Source organism: Pyxicephalus adspersus, chromosome 4 (genome assembly GCF_032062135.1).
Source record: "Pyxicephalus adspersus chromosome 4, UCB_Pads_2.0, whole genome shotgun sequence".
Classification (NCBI taxonomy): Eukaryota; Metazoa; Chordata; class Amphibia; order Anura; family Pyxicephalidae; genus Pyxicephalus; species Pyxicephalus adspersus.
In genome coordinates this window covers 150,163,557-150,166,032 of record NC_092861.1, presented here as the reverse complement: position 1 = coordinate 150,166,032, position 2,476 = coordinate 150,163,557, and the positions used below count along the sequence as shown (strand labels likewise).

The window sequence follows — 2,476 nt, the reverse complement described above, 5'->3', positions numbered from 1 at the left end:
CTATTGTGTGTACAATATCTACGAACGATCGTGTCGTTATCTCTATGTGCAGGATCGGTGCTATACGATCGTTCGTATATATCGTGCAGGATCGTTCGTCGATCGTTTTCCAACGATAATAATTGGAAGTGTGTACGTAGCTTTAGCCTTATAGTGTATGGATCCACATTGCTAAAAGTTTTCCCAAAACAAGGTCCCATTTGGTGGCTTGCAGGTCCTGGTACAAGTAAATTTGGTTGTTTTACATGTTGATGTGCAGCTCCTTTGCTACTAATCAATTTAGGCTCTGATTGGGTTTTCTATTCATTGGCCATGGGCAGCACAGTGCATCAGTGGTTAGCACTCTGGCCTTTGGAGGGTCTCAGGTTCGGTTGTCGGCCAGGACTTTATCTGCATGGAGTTTGCAGGTTCTCCCAGTGTCTGTGTGGGTTTCCTCCCACATTCCAAAAACATGCGGTTAGGTTAACTGGCTTCCCCTCCAAAATTCTCCTTAGACTGTGTTAATGACATATGATATATGACTAGGGTAGGGACATTAGATTGTGAGCTCCTTTGTTATTGACATGACTATGGAGTTTGCACAGCGCTGAGTAATATATTGGTGCTGTATACATATTGTGTAGTAATATTAATTATAATTATAATAATTGGCCAATTAAAAAACAGGTCATCAAATTGAATTTTGCTGAAGTTGCTATGATAAGGTTCATGCCAATGGTCTATTCCCTATCTGTTTTCTTTATCAGATATCATTACCATGTGTACTCAGGTGACACAGCCTTTAATGTGATTGGAACACTTTCTTTGTGACTACCTTCCAATGTATAGCTTAACTTTGTCTATACAGAGCCTGATACAGACAAGAATGCTCCCAGTGTGAGAGTTCTTTGAAAGAAATCAAGATTTGTTCTTCCTAAATGGTTCCTTATCTGAAGGGTTTCTTATTGTAAGAAGAGATATTCCAACATCTTTGTTGCAAATGTTCTAATTATTTCCTACTTTATGATAAAGATGATAATGATTTTCCCTTCATCTCTCTAGGATGCAAATGAGGACCCAGGGGAAGATGTCGCCTTGCTCTCTGTCAGTTTTGAAGACACAGAAGCCACCCAGGTGTTTCCCAAACTCTACCTCTCCCCACGGGTTGAACAGTAAGTAGATTTTTTTCTCAGCACACTTGGTGGGGTAAAAGCCCCAAGCAGAATGCAGCAAATTGTATATTTAAATTTGATTATTACAGTTGTTTATATTTATTTAGCAGGGTTGTAACCCATCTAATGTCCTTTAGAAGTACCAGTGCAAACAGGTATTTGGGCCTTACCATCGATACCCTCGGGTCATTGTGGAGCCCTTTGGACTCTAGAACTGAGTTCAACATAAAGCTCTGCCTCTAATACCGGAAGTGCAGTGGAAGCTAAGCCCTTTTGGCTCCCCACAGCAGCCATAACCTGCTTGTTTTACAAAGAAGAGCACAGAGAATTAGTGATCACATGATAAGATTTTGTTCTGCAAAATGATATGCAATTTACCTTAATAAGTCATTTTAAAAATTATAATTAGCATGTTGATGGGTGGGACCAAAGCAGAATATACTTCAGTTTTAACTTCACCCAATTTCTTAGAAATGAAAAGTCATTGACAGAACTAACCATTGAACATTTTCTTTTATATTATTATTATTATTATTGATATTATTATTAATAATAATCATATTAATAATAATAATAAAAACAGTTTTTATGTAGCGCCAACATATTACGCAGCTCTATACAATAAATAGATGTTCCAAGTCACAAGATACAAACAGTGAAACAAGAGGATAGGACCTTTCCCAACAGAGCTTACAATATAAGAGGAGGGGGGAAGTATCGCACAATAGGAGGGGGATATGGAATGGTGGGAAGTAGTGAGGGTTTAGGAGACAGAAGAAGACGGGTAGGTGAGGTTGAAGCATTGGGTTTTAAGGTCTTTTTTAAATGAGCGGAAAGTAGAAGCAAGCTGAATAGGACGAGGAAGATCATTCCAGAAAGTCGGGGCAGCTCTAGAAAAGTCTTAGAGCCGTGCATGTGAGGAAGTTATGAGTAAGGAAGTCATTAGTAGGTCATTGGAAGAGCGAAGAAAGCGGCTAGGGGAGTATTTTTTTATTAGGTCAGAAAAGTAAGTGGGACAAGAACCGTGGAGGGATTTGAAGGCAAAACATGGGGGCTTGAATTTGATTCTGAGGTGAAATGGAAGCCAATGAAGAGAACTACAAAGAGATGCAGCAGAAGAGGAGAAGGAAGGCTGTGTATGGGGTAGGTAGGTGGGAAGGCTGTGTATGGGGTAGATAGGTGGGAAGGCTGTGTATGGGGTAGGTAGGTGGGAAGGCTGTGTATGGGGTAGATAGGTGGGAAGGCTGTGTATGGGGTAGATAGGTGGGAAGGCTGTGTATGAAGTAGGTAGGTGGGAAGGCTGTGTATGGGGTAGGTAGGTGGGA

The 2,476-nt window shown here is 40.5% G+C and overlaps 1 protein-coding gene across 1 annotated transcript in view; it reads left to right on the top strand.

Moving 5' to 3' along the window:
* BABAM2 (BRISC and BRCA1 A complex member 2) overlaps positions 1–2,476 on the top strand; it is a gene marked incomplete at its 3' end in the record, with an annotated part of 119,961 nt that overhangs the window by 61,402 nt on the left and 56,083 nt on the right. Inside the window, 1 exon segment of the mRNA XM_072410309.1 lies at positions 1,042–1,151. Coding sequence (XP_072266410.1) covers positions 1,042–1,151 — 110 coding nt within the window.